The following is an 18,868-nucleotide window of genomic DNA, read 5'->3' as shown; positions in this document are numbered from 1 at the left end:
TAATTTGTAATGGTCAAAGGTAGCAACCTGCATGTTTCCATTAAAGTATTCTGCAGAACAGAGAGAAGGGCAGTAGGAGGTTAGATTTGTAAATATTTGCGGTGATAACAGAAATCTTGGCTAAAGAGGCAATGAAATACAAATCGGAAAAACTGCTGTCATTAGCTCTGCTGCTCATGGACTCACTTATTAAAAGATGCAAATGGATGGTGCAGTGGACAGCTGCGTACAGATCCTACCTCTCCCTCTCCTGGTAACACTGACAAACTTTTTAGCAAATACAAAATTCTGTGTATCTTACATTTGTGTTTCTGTCCAGCACTTATGGACACTTTGCCTCTGTTGTCGTAGCATCTGATCCAGTGATACAGGGAGAATCACTTTTATTATCACCTGTGGGGAAACATGACTGCCTAGGAGACCAGAAGTGCACAGCATCAGTTTAAGACGAGGTGTAAGAAATACCTTAGCCAGCTGGAACGCAAGAGTCTAGCCCGCGAAACCAAGTAGTAGCCCTTCTGACTTCTGCAAACATGCCATGAGATTGTTAGCAACGACGACTGGCAAGGACCTGAGCCCATTTATTGTCTGTGAAATGACGTCTCCGACATAGTGCCGCTGCTGGAGTGCTGGTAGGGCTCTGACTCACTGCCACACAACCTCTTGTTTTCCAGACCCAAGCATTACTAGCATGTAAAGGTTGACCCATTCACAGAACCATGTGGTGTGGCAGCGGGCCATACGTATAACCTTGACTACAATGCCCTTTCCAGAGACTGACTGTGGTTTTCTTATTATCTAACGAACTTGTCGTTTCCTGTACTAGTTGTAACAGAGCTGAATATTTTCTAGGTTACCTAACCAAACTCCTGCAAAATCATACTGCCTATGCCTGCGATGGGGAACATTTGAGTCTGCACTGTCCTCGGCATTCAACAATAAGTGTTCAGTCAGCATTTTACGGGCAAGACTACCACATGTGTAGTACTCAGGAGCCTGAAACCAGGATGACAGAACCCATAAACTGTGTGGCGCCCACCTCTTTGCAGGTATCGCATGTTGTAAAGGCTCTTAATGCACAGAATGTTTTTGACTCTTTCCATGCAGTGAGCTATGCTGTGTGAAAACGGCGAGTGTTCACAATGTTGAATGAAATGACATCGTGTCTATGTCAGTTTACCATCAAAAGTATTACAACTGAAAGGATTTGTCTGGCCAGCAGGATATTACCATAGGATTGTGAAAGCTTTGTAGATTGCCTTCTATTTTGATGAGCCTTGCTCGGGAAACCCCCTTCTCAAAGTTGCCTAAGACAGTCTTAATCCATCACACAGGCCCTCCTTGTCCCCAGGAGAGGATAAAAACATCGGACAGAGCTGGGTTACAAATCCACTGAATACGATGGCATTCTGGTTGGCATTAGGCTTGTTCCATGCCTGTCTTAACTCACTGAAAAGGCACCGTTACAGCTAAACAGCAGATCCTAAGCACTTCTGCAGGTATCTGCAGTTCTGTGAATACGTGATTTGTATCAGTAATATCCTATGGTTTTTTTGCTGGGCCCACTTAAGTGTAGCTTGAAATGATTTATACTTCATAAATTACTTTCTGCTGTGGAGGCTTTTGTAACAAGGGTTAGAAGGTCTGACTTACATTGCTGTCAAAGACTTGTTTCATCATAGTGAAAATGCCCAGTGTTAGGCCAAATTCAGTAAATCATTGCAAAAATGAGTAGTCATGGAATCTGAACATGTTCTGTTGGTGAAGCTGTTGTAAATGCTTTACAGAAACTTTGATGAAGCTTGCAACATTTGTGCTTGCAGCCGACACATTGCTTCTTGACAACAGGGAATGTCTGTTCCCACCACTAGTGAGTTGAAGAGTTTTACGGAGTGGTTTGGTGGTAATATCCTCCCTCCAGAAACAATATTAGGGCAGTTTTACAAGTGTGGCTTGCCCATGCTGTACTGCAACTTCTAAAAGGCATTCCAGACATGACCTATAGGCCATGTGAAAGTACATCTCTCCACCAAAAACAGTAGGCCAGATGCATCCTTGATGTCATTTTACTGACCACAGTGAAGTGACACCAATGATTATTTTGGGCTTGTGAGTGCCTTTGTGATGTCTCCATGGGCAGTTTTTTCCCTTGAATGTAATAAACACAGCATGGGATAACTGTTGTATAAACTATCGTCATCATTCAGGCACTGTCACTGATCAAAGGCATGCAAGCATTTTGATGAGGCCACAAGCATGAGAGATACGAATGCTCTGCATCTCAGGGAGTTCCGGTTCTGTCAAGGAGAAGAGACACATCCTGTAAACTGGTTTCTTAGAAAAGAGCACCAGTGATCTCATCCCTCCTCCCCTTCCCTTTGGAACCGCATCTGCAGTCTGCATAATCGGGCGTGATGCTACCCTGCAGTCGGGAGGAAGCATAACAGGCATTTTTTACAGTGACCTCCCATTAAAAGGATCACTGCAAAGTTAGATCTGTCTTGAGTATTAACAGCCCAGTGCTATGTCATTTTGAGTATCATGTTTGCTTTTGTGGTAGTGTGTTTTTGCACAGCAACATGATAGAAAATGCGACTGCTGTTTGCGTTAAGTAGGAGAAAATACAAACAGATGCACAGGAGATGATTCAGCTCAGGTGCAAACAGAAGGTGACTCAGTAGGGTACAGCTATCTCCACTTGCTAAAGATGTAACTGTATTGCACTGGCCTGTTCCAGAACAATCCCAATTAAGGAGGAGTTATTTGTTTGACTTCCAACTCTGTAAAAGACAAATTGACTGATAAAATTAAGTCTGCTGTGCTTTTCCTTCCCTTTTAAATTCTTTAGAGTGCACTTAATGCTCAAAAAGTGTTGGACGCAAGTCCTCTTCTTCTACCAACGGGAACAAAAAGGCAAGAGTTTTATAGGATTGCAGCGGTGTGCTGCCTATGTATATCATTTCTGCTTGGGAGGGATGGCTTCCAGGGATGACAGGAGGGATTCAGCCACTGCCAACTCTCTCAGCCTGGAAACAAGAGTGCAGCTTATGCTGTCACAGTGGTAAATTTCTGATTTGGCCTCTTGGTATGACTGAGACCCCTTATGATGAGAAACAAGGCAAAATTTCCCATAGATGTTATGAGAGTACCTAAAATTATTAGAGTGGTATCTTACAGTTACTGCTGTTAAGAGCAGGGTGACCTGGAGACAATGCCCTCATCACAGTCTGCTCTGATTTTACACATCAAGAATCCTGGGCACAACAACAGAAACTATTCAAAAATACCGTATAGAAAGCCCTCTCTAAACTGGGCTTTGAAGATTAATAGGAATTTCATAAGTATACTGCTGCATTTAGACTGGATTTTTTTAGGTGCTTTGGCTTGTGCCTGTGTTAAATACTGGACTCAGACTCCTCTTGGGCAATGTCTTCGTATTTTCTATACAGCTCCCAAACCACTGATGAAGTGGGAACACTAATGTGAGCACTAGGAGTACTCAGTCCTTCTGCTGAACTTGGTGAGGGCCCATGTGACCCTCTGTGTTTAACACTGCTGACCTTTTTATTGTCCTCCTCTGTTGCCACTCCCAGTGAAGCTGCAGAGTAAGAACCATGGTATAGGGCTGGGCCAAAAAATCTGGGGTAGGTATGGCCTTAGAACAGCATTTGGGGAAAAAAAAAAAAAAAAAGACAAGCAGGCTTAGGATAGACAGGCACATCTGGGCTATCCGATCAAAGCAATTCTGAAATTTGTTCAAGTGGCAAGTCAAGTAAATACCTGATAATGTGTGTAAATGCAAGCAAGAAGTAAGGGCCCCTTAAGCAGGAGGTCCTGCACGTGGCTTAAAGCTGGGGTGTACTTAAGCATCACTAAGCACACCAAGTCATGAGTTAGAACTCTTTTGAGTGAAGATACTACAGACCATGATAAGGTAAACTTGAGTAGATTGGGATGAAATGGTTAAAAAGACATCTTTTTGAGTTATCATGCTTCACCTGGACATTGCAGTCCCATAAATGCTCTGAGGAGTGCGTGAGAGCCTCAGGCACATTGGTGAAGAGGCTGGGGGCTGAGGGTGTTCCCATTTGCTCAGGGCTCTGCAGAGAGACCCAAGCACCACAGAGGCTATGGTGGCACAGAGCAAGATCTGGCTGACCGGCTGGGGGCAGAGGGAAAAGTGACAAACAACAGCAAATTGGTAACATCCTAAGTTGCCTTGGGCATTGCTGTGATGAATACATTCCCATAAACTTGGCCATGACTCAAAAGATGTGGCTTAAATCCAGTGATACGGAAGTTTCTTACATGTTCATAGTCAAAAAGTTGTGAAGGAGTGATTTTCACCTGTATAGAACAAAGTACAACTAAGTGTTCTCATTGCTGTATAGCTTCATGCCTTGTTTTCAAGCCTATGCTTTTTGCCCGTTGTTCTAGAAAGTACTGGATGAATGCCAAAACCTGAGATCCTGCCAGCTTCTTGTCAATAGTCGGGTTTTTGGGCCTGATCTGTGTCCAGGGACCACTAAATTCCTCCTTGTCTCCTTTAAATGCAAACCTAGTAAGTAATCCACATCAGGCAAATGTGTTTTTGTGTGTGTTTTGTTGTTCGTTTTGGTTAAAATGCTGCTGCACAAGGCTTTGCATAAATCCGTGTGAAGTTTTGAGGCTTAGATTAATAGCAAATTGGTTTTTTTCTGCTTTGCCTTAGCTCTCTATTGTGTTTGCAACTTCAGTGTGCTTGCTGCCAATTTAATGACCAGTGTAGTTTGGCAGAGTCAGATGTCAGACATCAGACTAGAAAGGAAAAATGTTTTGGAAATTATTTTTAAAGAGATGGCAACGATAATGTCATATTAGAAATATAGAGCTGAACAGCAAAAAACAAGTGGTTGGGCTAAGGATCCAAATGATGAAGAAGATATCATAATAAGCAATATGCAAAAACGCTTCAGGAGGTAGGACCAAAGCTTTCAAAGATCCTCTGTTACTACCTCCCATTTATAGAATAATGGCTGGAGGATACACGTGCATGGCTGACTTTATTACAGAATTTCATTGTACAACCTGTGTTCGATGCACGTAATTGACGTTGGTATGTAAAGGGACAAATCCTGCCTCAAAGAGAATGCACTTTGTAAATATGAGAAAAGTGTAAGAAAGATTAAGACAATCACCATGAGGTTTCATTTATTTGTATTTTTTAATTGTTTTTCTTGTTGCTATTGTATATGAGAACAAGCCTCAGTAGCCCAGGGGCTCAGCTTTTGTTGGCAGCTAATCCCCAGTGTGGCTGAAATGGGTCCCAAAGAAAATAGTTGAATGATGATTTATGGGTAGGTTTACCAGCCAACTCAGAAATACCATCCCACAACTAAAGGAGGAAGCACAAAAGAGATTTTCTTTAATCAGAGCATTAAGATAGACATCACTGGTGGAATAGGAACAGGGGTGGCAAGCAAACTGAAGGGCAAAGTATTGAAGTCAGAGCAGAGATACCGGAATGGAGTAGGCAGGTGTTACCTTTGGCAAAGCATTGATACAAGAACTCCCAGGGAGATTTACTGGGCCAATCATCAGGGGGGAAAAAAAATGTGAAATTTAACGTTTTTATGATCTGTTTTATTATTTTATCATTTAAAGATTTTTTTTTTTTTTACATATTACGGTTACTGCATTATTAATAGTAGATGGATTTGAAGATCATAGTTGTGTCTGTATCATTCAAAATCTCCCTTTACTAATCAAAAGTGGATTGGGATCCTGTTTGTTACTTTTATAAGCTGCTTAGTATTTTTCCCACTGGAAATGAGCTACTTTGAATATATAAGATTCTCTGTAATCTGGATTTTACAAAAACCTGTGGAAAGTGAATTTAACAGCAAGTGCTGCCTTCAGAACTGAGGAATAGTCCAGTTTCAGTGCAAATTACGTGATTTCATGTGACAGGAAATTTTTACTTGTAGGTAAGACACCAATATTCTTAGGCTTGGCTGTGGAAAACATCCTTACTGAAGAAGTCACTTGAGTATAACTTTATTTTACAGTCTCCTTGCCTTCAAGCAGGCACTTAAGCAATTACCTGACTCCCTTGGTTTTTCGTCTACTTAGAAATACTGTATTTTCCTCTGTTATTGCTGTATCCCTGCAGAGGTCTCTCTTGTATTCCTACTTTGTCTTAACACCTCTTGGGTGTTTTTTTTTCTGTTGTCTGTACTTCCATAGCTTCTCCAGCAGCCACGGAGTGCAGCTGTACAGACACAGAACCCCTCTTTAGGCTGTCAGCCCTTGGGTCAGATCCTCTGTTTTCTTGGCATGATCCTCATGGGTGTACGGTATGGCAGGTGCTTCTGCAGAAGTAACAATCTGCAGCAGGTCAAGAATTTTTAAAAATCACACTTTTTACGCTTAAACTTGTGACTGCTGATGAGCTCAAATGGAAGAAACTGCACTATTACCGAGAACATTAACCCGTTTTTTTATCTGTTCTATTCTAAATGAAACAATAATGTTTTCTTTATTGAAGAGATAGGAGGTTTTTCTCTCTCCAGTTCCCCTAGCACCAACAGCTGCGCTCCACTCGCTGGGATACCACTCAGTAACAATAAGGTTTCCCTTTTCTCCTGCTTAGCTCAGGAACCTCCTTTTCCTGTTTTCACATTTTTGAAAGACAAAAAAATGGAGCAGAGTAAACTCTTCTCCCTGGCGTTATCTGCACTGAAAAGGTTTGCCGCCATACCTAGACCAGCAAGACTTGAGCAGTAAAATGCTGCAAGCAGAGCGGCTGCTTAGGCCAGCAAGAGACCTCCTTGGCCAGACGGCAGATTTTAACCAGTCCCTAGGAGGGATGAACCATGCTGTCTGGAAGACGATCTCACTGGCTTTCCCCACCTCTGTGCTGAGAGCGCTGCCAGTGTGCCTGTGCCAGCTGGGAAAGGGAGGGGGTGTATTTTTCTCAGCCTCCTGATTCACAGCAATACTTTGTCAGCAAAACTTTCAAATAAGCCCGTGCTGGATAGTCAACGCCCAGGGAAAGTCACTGACCTTGGTGGAGCCATGCAAATGTAGCTGAGAGCACTGTCTGGCTCAGGGTACGTAGCCCGTCCCCGTGCCTTTGTGCCTCCCATTCTTGGGTGCTCGCTTAGTGCTGTGCACGGTGGCACTGGGTGATGCCAGCCGTCCCCATGATTGATGAGTGGTCGGAGGCTCTCAGCACTCAGGCGGGCATCTGAAGTAGGCGTAAGAATGCAACATTGTGCCTGGGAGAGACAATAGGAAAGGACGAGGCTTCTCCCACTGAGCAGCGGTGGAAAGCAAGCCAGGAAATCAGGCGGGAAGGGGGGAGGCTGTTCCACTGGGAGAGGAGATTGGCAAAAGTTAACTTTTCAGTTCCTTTCAAAAAGGAGCCGGAGGCTTTAGATAGTCATATGGGAGCAATTCAGTTGGAGGAAACACTCCGCTTTGCTGTTGGCTTTGTCTCTGGTTGTAATAGTGCCACATATCACTCGCAACAGAACTTGCAGAAAAGCTGTTTTCTGTCATGCTGCTATTTGCTATTAACAGTCCAGCCGAGTAAATTGCCTCATGCTACCATATTGTTATTTGCTTCTATTTTAGCTGAATACAAAACCAAATCAGCATGTGAAAACCAGGAACTGAAACTCCACTGTCAGGAGTCCAAGTTCCTTATCATCTACTCTGCCACCTATGGCAGATGGGCACACGAGGAGAACGTCTGCTCGACAGAAGTGGAGCGCATCCCCCCCTTTGGTATGTTTTTACACTGTTGATAGATCTTCTCCAAGCAGGTGCACAGAGGAGAGGGGAAACATACAGGGAGAAAACTTTAGATGCAAGAGCAATGGTGTTTTGAAAGCGCCAGTGGTTGAAATATAATAGAGATTATTTCTGAAACTCAAACAAATTGCCCAGTATGAGAAAGAAACATGGAATAAGAAATGCAGCAAAGGAATAAAGTTTCATATAGTTAATCGGTCCTTAGTATGATTAACATCAGAAACTCTAGTTCTGCTAGCTGTCTTGAACTTAGGTGACGTATACTAAAAATCAGCTGTTTGCCTCTCTTCTTCCTCCAACTTCTGACAATGATTAGGCAGCCCAAGTGTCGTGACACCTTGTCTTACTGCTACCTTCTTCTTCGATCTCTGTTTCTGCCAGCTCTTACTTGCCTTAAATGCAGACTGTAAGGATAGGGTCCATAGGTTTGCTTTGGATGCTGTTGTATGACCAGACTCCAAGACTCTAGTAGTATACTAGAAAATTAAATGTGCCTGGGATTTCTCTCTGGCACCAAGTCCAGCAGACAGGAATGTTCTATGTATGTAGTGTGACTCTTACCCTCCAAAGCAGGATGACTGCATGCAGACTGCTTCTTGAGGCGGCTCCCTGGCCTGTGCTAGCTCCTCAGCTGTGATGGCGAGTTGCTGAGAGGATGCTGTTGGCCTGGGCCAGACGGGTGCAGGGACCATACTTATCGGAGTGGAGCGCTGCATTGCAGTGCCAGAAACATGCCCTCTCACTGCTGATTTACTAGCACAGGTGCATCCCAGTATATATAAAATACATAGTATTAATGTCACTGTAATATTAATATTGCTTTGGTCAGACTGTGAACACTTTCAGGCACGGACCATTCCCTTTTGAATAGGTAGAAGAACCCAAAACATCATAAGCAGTTGTATGGTCTACATCGATAACCAGTCATTGACTTCACTGTGTAGTCTCAGCTGGGGTATGAATAATGACTTAGGACTCACTTTTTATCACTAAATTATCTAAATTTGTAGTAGCATGTGGTCGTGAGGGTGCTTGATGCTTGTATGAATAATATGGTCAGTGGTTGACACTGAAGGTATGAAGGTAAATTTTCATGCCATGGAGAAGGCCAGCAAAAGATCTATGTGCTGTTCAAATCCCTTAATACCACACAGGGAAGGACTGATATGACTAATGCCAGCCCTGTGCAAAGGCTGAACTTTACTCCTAAGAAACATGCTACAAGTGAAATCTATAAGAAGCATCTCTGAACATCAAGAAGAGATCAATAATTAGTCTTAAAAGCCATTTTTCTGCAAGCCAATGTTTCTGTTTATTTATAAAGATGTTATTAAAAATGTATTGGCTGAAAATCATAATCTGTTCTTAGACAAGAATCTATTTAAAATTGCCAGGTCTGTGTTTCACGCTGGCTATCTTCTGTCGCCCTTCACACAGACTTCAGCTCTGACTGTCTGTTTTGTGGAGGAAACATTTTAACGGATTTTTGACAGACCCATGCATCCTTTGTGATGGTGGCATTAGTGTATGACACAAGGCAGAGCAGAGATAGCTCAGTTGATCGAGAAAGGCTGCCACCATGCTTATTTCTTGCACTCTATTCACCTCTGGAAATCACTTGCCTCTAACGTCAGCACTTAGAGTTCACAGATCAGAATATTGCAAACCTTTCTTACTGGATAAAATTTCCCAGTATAAATAGAGAGAGAATCTGCAATAGCAACAAACTCTCTGCTGTGGCCCCCTGCATACGAGCACCTCTTGAGCAACACCCTGGCTGTTGCTCGTTTTATGTTGTATAAAGCAACCTAAAACTGTAGTAATAGGAGAAAGCATAAAACATGAGACAAACGCAAGGTAGACCTATAGAAGGTAGATCCTTTTATAGATTTCTCAGTGCTTAATGGAAGTGCTTGGCCTCTTTCTGCATGGTACCAGTAACCCTCTGCAGTGAGAATAATTTTCAAAAGCACCTATATGGCTTGGGAGTACACATTCAGTTATCACAAAAGACTCAGCACTTAAGAATCAGATCCAATTGACTCCAGATCGGTCTGTCTCAAGCTTAAATTTTATTTATGTGGTTAGTTAAGCACATGCAGATGTGAGTGGGTGCATGATTAGACTTTTTAAATGTCTGTGTACCTTTCTCTTGGGGAAAGCAATGGTAAGTTGAATGTCAGTGTGATTTTAACGATATAAGACAATTTAGAAAACTAACTTCAGCCCCTCTTCATTCCTGAAGCAGAGCCCATGTACTTGTATATGTTTGCACCAAAAGCTAAATCGGCTCCAACACACATCCGTTGTTGTTTATATCCACGTTTGTGCATCTCAGCCTAAAGGCAATGCTTGAACCTTTCCATTTCTTCCACTGCATCACAGGGAAACTGTGAGGCGTTTTTTTAGTACTATGCAGAAGAGAAGTCATCTGTGGATCCCAATGACAAGTACAGGAAGTCTCTGTTGAGCTCAGGAGTTTTGCATCTATCCATACTTGATATGGTCCTGCTAGGAGTACTGGGTATTGAATTAATTAGATACTTAGCTAGATTTTGGTGACTTCATGTTGCATGTAATATAGTTGATAAGCAATTAATGACAGACAGCAGCTTTGGACTGAGACGGGTGCATTCTGAACTATGGCTTTTCTGTGGACAGTCTGTCAAATCACCTGACAGATTTTCGGAGCTTTGCTTCAAAGGGAACACAGGAGAACGTAAAGTTTCTTTACCATAAAGGCTTTTCTCTGTATAGGAAACAGTATATAAATCCATCTCTGGTGTTGGGGATATCTGTGTGGCCTTGGAGCTCTTGTAGGATCCTGAGCTTCAGCTCAACGTTTAGCATGACAGCCTCCTCTTGGAACTAGTTTTCTGAGCCAGTTTAATAATGTAAATTAGGTGCCATTTTCAATACAGAGGAGGAAGAAGAGCAATGGTATCGTGGTGTCACCCCTGCTAGATAAAGCCTTTACAGTAGAGTTGTTCTCTGGTCTGGTTAAGTCTTGCTTGCCCTAGGCAATGGAATAGGTTTAGGACAAAGCAAAGCCAACTGAAATACCCACCCAGGGTGGGTTATGGGAAACATATGTTCAAGTCCCTGCCCTGATTCAGGTAAAGAGAAGATCTGAATCTGGGTAAAGATTTGAACTACGGAGTACAAGAAATGCTCTAGCGTGTACCGTAGCTGGTAAGACAGCACTACTTTCAGTCAAGATTGATACCTAATTATATATGTAACTTGCACCTTTCATTTCAAAATGTCTTTTACTTTTGTTAAAAATGACCAGAAATAAAAACCTGCATTTAGAACAACTCATCTTGCTCAGTGCAGTTTGCGGGAGAGGAAAGGTTTGTCAAAGAATGTGGAATTTCCATATAAGATCACTATAAAACACTTTTCCTGTTTTTTATAACTTTCACCATCAAACTGAAATATGGTATTTTTACATGGTCTTGCTCTCTGACTTGTCATCAGGGCCGTTTATTCCTATGAGCAGTCACCTTTGCCCACTTCGAAGAACAGTATAAAAAATCTTGTCTCCAGGCATTTTAGGATATTTTGCCTTGAGGAAAAGTTTCTTCTACAAAGTAAGCTCGTACCATAAGTAGCAAAGTTCATTGAAACACAGGGAATTATTTCCATTATAAGATCTCTGCATCATTGCAGGAAAAGAAAAAATTCCAAGCAGTGTCCTGCTTCTGCAGCTGTTTAAATGACTGGCACTGTTAAGACTATACAGAATTTACAGAAAGTCACTGCCTTGTTTTACTAAGATTATCAAAAACTTCACAGGAAAAATAAAACTTTTTTGGGTGCAGTTTTGTAGCAGATTGCTTAGACGAATCTATTGTGCCCAGCACCAAAGCGGGAAACCGTAGCAATTTGTTCCTGTGTGAGTTACTGCCTTTTCTGACATATTATCTCTTTTATATTTGTACTAACATGTGCATAAGGAAAGAGAAAATTTATTGGCCAAAAGAAGTCAAAGAGTTGTGCCAGAACAGGTTACCATAGAGAGTGTGGGGAAGATTCAGGTCAACAAACACTTCTCAAATCATAAATTATTATTGTTAATACATGAAAGTACTTGAAAGAAGGCTTGGTAGTGGGTCACCTCTAGCTGCAACTTGCAAGGTAGAATACCAAAATGATCTTCCCGGAAATTTCACACGGATGTGCAATGGCTGGTCAGATGTGCATTCCCTCAAGCACTAATGACCAGCAGAGTCCCGAGTTACATATCTTCATTGCTGGAAGGTAGGGTCCTTTCCAGCACAGCCCTCTTTCACCTGTTCCCACTTTTGGGAGTTTGAGAGGAGAAGTGAAGAATTCAGGCGCTCTCATCACAGCTTCTACCACGGTATGACATACCCTGGGGCTGGGTTTTGTCCTAATCCCCTCTTCTCAGTGAAATGGCATTCAGGTAAGGAGAAGGAGTGTTAGCAAGGCAAGAAAGAGAGATTTCCAAAATCCTGTAGTTGCTTCCTTCCAGCCCAACAATATGTCATGACTTTGTTATATAACAGTATTTTGTGATACTGTGATTCCTTTTTTTTTTTTTTCCCTGTATTGGTATTGTGGACAATTCAAAGGACCTACACCTCTCTTTTCAATCATTAGCAGTGATTAAAAAATTTTTGGTTTCTTTCTCTTACTAAGAGGTATGTATTCCTCCTAGTGTAAGCCAGTCCCTTATACCAGTCTCTTGAAAGAAGATGTAAATGGAGTAAAGGTACAATCAGCTATAGGCAGATCTGGAAATGCTTACACTCTGAAGTTACTAGGTTCATGCTAGCTGTAGACTTCTAGGTGCCATAAAACACAAACCATGTGAGTTGGGCAAAATTTAGGAAACGCTGGATGTTGAGGTATAGGCACTTCAAGGAGCACTTAGTCAATTAACAAAAACACTGAGCCCAGGCCTCTGCTGGAGGAAGAAGCAAGAGCTTGTAGCTCAGAGCTGCTACAGAGAAGGTGATAAAGTCCTTTCTAGACCACAAGCGTCACTGGCTCAAGGCCTGAGTATGCCCTTCCATTCCTGAGCATCATCTGCTTAGCATATATTTACTAGCTAACTGTGGGGCTGATTTCAAACACAAGCCCTGTGGGCACTTATGCAAGTGGCAGGCTCCTGAATGGAAGAAACCTGAGGCTGCAGTTATTTTAGTTACACGACACAGGACCTCTTAACAGGGACACTGTGAAAGAGCAAATGTGCTCTAGCTCTGAAGGCAGCAGGATGGTGTGAGCGGGGTAGACGCAGAGGCACTGTTCTGTAGCAGGACCAGGGCTCAGGGACATGGGGTAGGTCCACATGTCCCTTTGCAGCTTCTGCCACTAGTGCCTTGCCGCTTTGGATGTGGGAGACAACAGTCAACTGAATTTTATGGGTGCAAAAGTAAGGATAAAATTGTTCAGAAATCCTTAAGTCAGCTCCCTCTGCGTGAAGACATCAGATATGAGAAGTTCCTTGTCCGTGTCAGCCTGAGCAAACTAGGAAGCTTAGTGGGTGCTTTGGGCCCCAAAAGGTGCCAGTAAGAGCCATTGCACCCCTTGACCCCAACAAATCTTGTCAAGACAAAGCTCCCCAAAAAGAAAAGGTGTTCAAAGCAGTGGCAGGATGAGAAGCAATTGTTTGAAGGGAGGAGAGAGCAGCCACCGTTTTTAGAGTCCAGTTAACTTTCTGCTGAGATGAACAGGGAAGGTCACATTTGGCTGAGCAGCTGTTTGAAGTTACTTGGAGCGCACTCAAGACGCACATCACTTCATCCATTAATGTTTTCTTGGCTAGCAATTCAGGGGTTTTCATGTGTATAGTTTTTTCTAGCTTAGATTTTTGAACTGTTTGGAAAAGTACACTTGGCCGTCGAGTCTAAAACAAGCCAGGGAGCTCCTGCCTGCGTACGTGCAGACCCAAATGGTGTAAGACAAAGCAACGAGCATCTGAGCGGGGGCGGGGGGGTGTGTGTCTGGTTCCTGCTGCCACCAGTGAGCATGGGCCTCCACTTGTCTCTTGCCCTCGGTGTTGGTGCTGGCACACGGATCCCCCACTCTGTGCGCATGCACAAGAGAAAGACCAGGGTTGGTTTTTTTGTGCAAGGTGCTTAAAGCCTGAATTCTGAACTCGGAGACGCTTGTAAATTAAACCAAGCAATGGGCTAATCTCATGCAGGCTACAAGGGCCTCACAACAGGCACCGCAGTGAGAGGGAGAGAGAGGGTGCAGCTTTTCAGAAAGCCTTGGTGCTGTATTCACTTCTAAGGAATGGCCTGTGCTGGCAGTAAGTAGTATTTTTAGCGTATCGTACTGCCTTGTTTGCTGACAATACTTGGGCTGGAATATAAAGGTACCGGCAACACTTTTCATAAGTGCTGCTGATCATATTGTGTGTTTTTGCTAGAATCAGCAGTTCAAATGGCCTTTTTCTGATGCATAGGCAGGGCCCTGTGTGCCATGCTCTTGCATAAATTACCATATTGTTATGGTAACTTTCTTTAGGAGCCTGCAGCCTTAGCTTACTCTGAACTCCATAGTTTCCCCTTGTCAGTTCTTATTCCCAGAGCTGATATTTGGGCTCCACAAAGCACAAGCCATCCCGATTTGGTAGTGTGAAATCTTTGCTTTCAGTTGATTTTAAAAGCGAGCTCCTTATTCTTTTGCGGGTAGGCACAGCCCAGAAAGCATAAAGCAGCATAAGCCAGCAGTTTGGGATGAAAGCAAGAAGCAACTGGGCTCCGGTATTGCAGTGACAAATTGTGGACGGCTTTCTTTTTTGTGTGCCCTGGTCCTTCACCAACATGTTACTTTTTATGTCATGCAGATGGACATTTGAGACACGTCCCCTGCCCACCGTGTCCTGAGGCTCATCCTGTGCATAGCGATGTGGGAGAAGACGGCGGTTAGTGGTGTCTGGAGAGGGTGTGACAGGAGGCTGTTGGCAGAGCTTGGCACGAGATGCTCAGGCCAGTTCTGGCTGCTCCATCACCTGCAGGTCTTGTGTGGCAGGGTGGAAAGAAAGGAAAGGAAAGCTCCTCCTGTCTGCATTGAGAGAAGCTTTAAGAAACCAGAAGACAAATTGCTTCTCATTAAAGCTTGCATGATTTATGGCATGTCATTTGCATGCCAAAACTTTCCTAAACAAAGCTAATTAGGGAGCTGAAAGAGCCTTTCCTCCTGAAACAAGGCTTTCTACTCTAACTGTTAAATAGCTGCAGTCAGATTTGATAGTTGATTACTGCATTAAGAACCTCTTCTTGACACCCGTATCTCCATGCCATCCATATAAGTGTCGGTTTCAAAAGATCCACCAACAGTCTTGGTGTGTAGCGGGCAACTTTGAGAGAAAGGCGTGAAGAATGGAGTGTTTTCCCAGCCACACATGGCTGCCTTTTCCACCACTGCTGGTGGGTGCCACCAGGCTTCTAGCATGCTGGGAAAGTGCCTTTCAAGAGGCAGTTTATTTTAAATGTATGGTACCAATTTAGCAAGCCCCATGAACATATGTGTAGCTCAGACATTACTTAGATATTCAGAAAAAAGACACATTGCATATTTGTGTTCATCTCCTGATTGGTGATTTCTTCGGGCCCGTTCAGTGGGACTATTCACGTGTTTACTCAAAACGCAGCACTGACTGAATCCACCTCTCGTTCAGACACTGCAATAAGGTGTTTGACCAGAAGGAGGATAAGTTATTCCTAGCGTGAGCTCTGCGTTGCTTTAGGTGGATTGCTATTAGACCCCAAGCAAGCTTGGTTGAAACTGGCTGGAGCATCCCTTCAGCACACACTGATTCCTCTGACGTCGGTGCAGATACGCTTCTGTAACGTCTGCTCGTGGGAGATTGTACAGGCAAAGCTGAAGGCATTGAAAAGTGGCCTTCGGTACAGAGTACACAGAATTCCTCCAAGCTGAAATCATTGCTCAGCTGGCATGGTAGCTGCCAGGAGAGCTAGTGCGGAGATAGCAAGGACACACGTAAATCAGAGAGAAAAAAATTGAACGTATTTTGACTGAATCACTAAAAGCCGAAATCTTGTTAGACCCCAGGAAGCTGTTAAGTAGGGAGGCTTTGTTATAGGTATGTTAACATCTGTGGTGTCCTGCAAAAGTAAGCCAGCCTTGGTTTGCATTTACTCACCTGTGACACCAGGCAAGCCTTGGGAAGTCCTCCAGAAACTAGCCTGCCAGGAGCCTGCAGGCATGTGACGACTGGCTCCTCTGGTAGAGGAGCCAAATCCAACATGAATATAGACGATAAGGAGCTATTAACTCCCACAAAAACATGAGCAAACATCTACCAAAGGCAAAATGAAACACGTACTCACTGTATCACCGAATTTGTAGAAAACCATCAGCACAACAGACTCCTGTTTTTTAAGACACTGTGAGTAGCTCCCAGGGCAGGAAATTCTGCAGAAAACATAATTCAGTTTGCCAGATTGCTGTTGTGCTCCCAATCCATTCATTTATGAATCATCTGATAATTCCTCCTGATATTCTTCAGTTGTTTTTGTACTTGCCAAAATAAGCTACTTGGCTGCCTGAAATGTCCACCCAAATATATCCTTACTCATCTGAAATCACGAGGGAGGACAAGTAAAATGTCTGAGGTACCGAATCAGAACTACCCAGTGTTTTAGGTCAGCCTTCCCTGCCTGCCCAGTAGCCGGCCAGGACACACTGGCATTAGGATTTTAGGTCTCTGAAAAGACAAAGGAAGAGTTGCTCTCCCAAAAATCCATGTCCAAAGGTAACCCGCGAGTCCTTTGCCAAACAAATGGATCAGCCCAGTGTCTCCCCATGGCCCTGCTCAAGCATGTGACTGACTTAGTGCTGGTGTCAAGGGATTAACTCTAAAAATCACAAATCTGTCCCATTTTCACATATTAAATGCCAGTCGTCTTTGTCAAGAACTCCAGTCTCAAACCTCCTCTTTCTTTTCAAACAAGACTGATTAAGGGAACCTTTGGGGTGTCTTCGCAGGCGCTGTTTCTCCTTCCTCTGAGAAGGCGCAAACGAGCTTCAGCAGTTGGAAGGTGACAAGATGCCGTCCTTGTCTAAGTTTTATTATAGGACTGTTTTAATGCCCAGAGAAATATGTCCTCAGACCTCTAGAGTGTCCGTGGCTTGGAAGACTAGAGTGAGAAATATCTATCGTCCACAGAAAGTCATAAAATGCGTGAGGTAACACTGACTGGAAGCGGACAGTTTCAGGAAAGTGTTATTTATTCCAGACTTGTCATTTCTGTGTACTTTCTGTTTAGAAACCAAAACTAAGGGGTGTTTTTGCTTTGTGGCTTAGAGTTTAGCACATGCAGATACTGGGAATTTAATCACATCTAGAGACGTTCTTTGTGTTTTTAAAGCAGATTTTTTAAAGTTAGTCTGACACACGCACTTTCCCACTCAAATAATTTCAGCTTCAGTGCAAAATCCTGCTTATCAAGTTTTATTCTTTTATAAATTGTGGTAGAAGGCGTGAGTCTTGAATAAAGAGATCCCAGCTCTGTGTGTAGATGTTAGCAAGGCAGGTTTTCACACACGGTGCATGCTTCTTCCTCAGTCCACAGGGGGACGTTCAGCAATCTGGACTCTCTTCATCTGCGCAAAGTCAGGGGTAGTTTAGGCTGCTTTAAAATGATGTGGGTTACCTCCTGTAATTAGGGCATGAAGGCAGTGCAGTGTAGATGCCGTTGAGGTTGCTTTAGGCATGCAAACTTGGCCTGTGGTGGCAGCCTTACTAGAACAGCCTGGAATTTGGTACGGGAGGAAAAAGCCAAATGTTTCCCTAGTTAAATATTGAGCCCATTTTGACCTCTTCGCCACGGCAGAATGGCTCCTACCAGTGACAGGCAGCATAAAGCAAAAGCTACCTTTAGTACAGCAAACTTCACTGTAGGCCTAGCTGTTGCGACACACAAATATTGATCTCACCTGACTTGAACTGAAATTAGACATCCAGTCAAATCATCTCAATGACCCAGGGACCAAGAGAAAGACCTGCAAACAGCATTGCATCTCCCTTTATTTGCACACTCATCTTGAGATGGAGTAGGTGGAGGGCTATTTGGACGTGCTTAATCTTTCCAAGTCATTGTGAAGGGAACATAGAGGTCTTACACTGGGCACCTCGTTTGGAGCTTGACGTGAATCTTACTGCGACCTTAGTAGGCACCTGGAAGTCGGCATGAGGTAGTTAGCTTGCTGCAAGTTCACTTTTTCATTGCAGCTGACTTCCTTGCATTGGCAAATATTAATATTTAATTCTGACATCCTTCTTAGGCCAACATATACCTGAAATCAATAGCACATTTGTATCTCTAGTAGTGCATGTGGCAGCTATCATTTCTGATAACACCGGGGTTGTGTATTTATTGTCTGTATTTTTCTTTCAGACTGTTTGTCTTACACGGCGCTAGAAGTTGTATCAAAAAGGTGTTACGGGAAACAGAGATGCAAAATCATTGTCACTAGCCGGGATTTTGGAAGTCCGTGCCTACCTGGAGTGACAAAATACCTTAACGTCAGCTATGCGTGTGGTAAGAGCGAATGCATGATCATTTTAAAGCCCTCATTCTGCTTGCAAAGCAAAACAATGCCAAATGGTGCACACATATGGAGAGACACACACACATGCACACAAAGGCTTCCTAAATCTCCTCTTACTTTTAACATAGGAAGTTTGTGACATAGCCATACAAGAACAACCAAAATATGTGAACAATCCCATGGGCAGAGGTGCACCTAATGTAAACTCGGGCACTGAGGGTTTTTTTCCTATAAAAATGCAATTAACAGTAAAATATAAAGTACGTGTTTTAATATTTTGTGAAATACTATCAAAATAAGAGTCTGTTCTACAGAATGGACCTGCAACAGAGCTAGGAAAAATAACCTGGCATTGCCTGCCTTCAGTGCCGGTAAAGCAGTCCAGCATAATTGAAGCACTATACACAAACCCAGTCCTGAAATCTGATTCACATGAGCACACCTACAGCCTTCAGCCTTGCAGAGGGATTTCCTTTCTCATGGACAAAGTCTCACTAAAAGTAAAGGTCTGAGG

General features: G+C 43.2%; 1 protein-coding gene across 2 annotated transcripts in view; it reads left to right on the top strand.

Annotated features, from left to right (window-relative positions):
• The window catches only part of EVA1C (eva-1 homolog C), a 41,381-nt gene that overhangs the window by 15,873 nt on the left and 6,640 nt on the right, over window positions 1-18,868 (top strand). Inside the window, exons 2-5 of one of the 2 annotated variants that reach the window (XM_054184365.1) lie at window positions 853-1,049; window positions 4,438-4,561; window positions 7,618-7,770; window positions 18,201-18,344. In XM_054184365.1, coding sequence (XP_054040340.1) covers window positions 853-1,049; window positions 4,438-4,561; window positions 7,618-7,770; window positions 18,201-18,344 — 618 coding nt within the window. The remainder of the gene's footprint in view (window positions 1-852; window positions 1,050-4,437; window positions 4,562-7,617; window positions 7,771-18,200; window positions 18,345-18,868) is intronic. The other variant, XM_054184371.1, reaches the window with a different exon arrangement.

This window comes from Rissa tridactyla, chromosome 1, assembly GCF_028500815.1.
Source record: "Rissa tridactyla isolate bRisTri1 chromosome 1, bRisTri1.patW.cur.20221130, whole genome shotgun sequence".
Lineage (NCBI taxonomy): Eukaryota > Metazoa > Chordata > Aves > Charadriiformes > Laridae > Rissa > Rissa tridactyla.
The sequence above is the reverse complement of the archived record's forward strand: the minus strand, read 5'-3'. Positions and strand labels throughout refer to the sequence as shown.